A 1570-nucleotide genomic window follows, 5' to 3' on the forward strand; every position below is an offset into this window, starting at 1 on the left:
GCAGACCGAAACACCTCTGGTTGCTCCATGGACGTGCCGTTCAGCTAAACGTTCTCCGGTTGATCTCATTTTGATAACTTTTTCATGCTTTGCATCTACACTGACAATATCTCCGTTGGACATGATGTCCAAATCAAATAATGTACAACCATCACAATTCAATACTGTCAATTTTTTCAAAGTTTCTGGTTCAAGCAGTACAATCTGACCAAAGGTGTACGAACACACGTTCAAGATGTGATTGCGCAATGTCATCCCGGACGCTTTGCCGAAATGGTCTAATTCCAATTCATTTATCATAACTAGTTGCACAGATTCTTGGTTTTCAAATGCAATCGTCGGTTTTACGTGCAACGTGAATCAGGATTTTCCTGGATCAACGGCCACAGCCACACTCTGACCTGAGGTGATGAAGCCAATCGCTTTTGACTGCACGCTTTCTGTCCACAGGGATTGTTCAGTTCAAGATTCGAAGTTGAAAGTTCTCGGTGTGATTAGCACATCTTCAGCGCTGTCGCTTTCAGGTGGCTCTTCAACCGTGCTTTCTCAAATTGGTGGAGGTGGTTCACTCCAGATGACCGTTGTCTTTAGCGTTAAGATGCGCTGTTAAACATGGGCAATACAGGCGGCAACAAATGCAAGTCAGTCTTTCCAAATTCTATTTCTAGTTCGTCGTATCTGTGATAAAGGTGTTCCAGTTGGTGGAAAAATGGAACCAAATTCAATAGCTTCGACCCGTCAGCGCGAGTCAGAATTTTTCAACACTTGTTTAACATTGCCGCATGCTTGTTTTTCATTAACATTTAGGCACCTGAAGGTGTACTTCCTCATGTTGCTTCAGCCCTCAGTCTATGGTATCCACCGCATAGTCAAAGAACAGCCTCATGAAGCTATTTAACGCGATTCATTGACCTGTGTAAGAGAGACACTCATTTCAACTAGATATTCACTGGTAGATCAAATGACTTTCAATATTTCCAATTGTACATCTACGTTTTTTATATCCCTCTAAATACGCTGCAAGTACTGTAAAGCGTTCCTGCACTTGGCGATACAATCGATGATGAGAACTACTTGCCTTAATATGTCACAGACTCTCTGAAGTGTTTTTTTTTCCAAATCTTGCAAGCAAATCGACGTAATCGAATGCAATAATCGTAAATAATTGCTAACTGTTTTCTATGTTTGATATTCAGAATCCTCTTCCACCATCCGCCCAGTGCAAGATAACCATTCGCAAAACAGATTCAACGGATGCAAATGAACAGTGACCGTATTCAGTTGCTCTTTCACAGATAACACTTCTTGGAGTACTTCTCTAAATCTAATTGTTTTGACTGGTCGGCAGCATGAGTCAGAGTTTTTAGCCAGCTATTCAACGCTCTTTGCCTCGCGAGGCTCTTTGTCAATGTCAATGTCAGACATCTATTCATACTTGCCCAGTTGTAGTTTCATCGTATTCTGCAGTCCGCTGACATTTTTCCCGTTACCAATAGCACTTTCAGTATCGCATAACCACACCTGCATCTGAATCACCAAATCAAACATCCATTTTCCTGTTTGCACCATT

General features: G+C 41.7%; 2 protein-coding genes across 2 annotated transcripts; one reads left to right on the forward strand and one right to left on the reverse strand.

Annotated features, from left to right (window-relative positions):
• The first annotated feature begins 409 nt into the window (after positions 1 to 409).
• On the forward strand, positions 410 to 898 carry Tsp_13287 (conserved hypothetical protein). Its single transcript, XM_003369864.1, has 2 exons — positions 410 to 605; positions 669 to 898. Exons 1-2 carry the CDS (start codon positions 410 to 412, stop codon positions 896 to 898), a joined length of 426 nt encoding a protein of 141 aa, XP_003369912.1.
• A 553-nt stretch (positions 899 to 1451) lies between these two features.
• On the reverse strand, positions 1452 to 1527 carry Tsp_13288 (hypothetical protein; the record flags this gene model as incomplete). The annotated part of the gene is made up of 1 exon (XM_003369865.1): positions 1452 to 1527. A coding segment is annotated over one exon (76 nt), but the record flags the coding sequence as incomplete, so codon positions are not given.
• Positions 1528 to 1570: the final 43 nt, after the last annotated feature.

Source organism: Trichinella spiralis (genome assembly GCF_000181795.1).
Source record: "Trichinella spiralis strain ISS 195 chromosome Unknown Scfld1363, whole genome shotgun sequence".
NCBI classification, from domain to species: domain Eukaryota; kingdom Metazoa; phylum Nematoda; class Enoplea; order Trichinellida; family Trichinellidae; genus Trichinella; species Trichinella spiralis.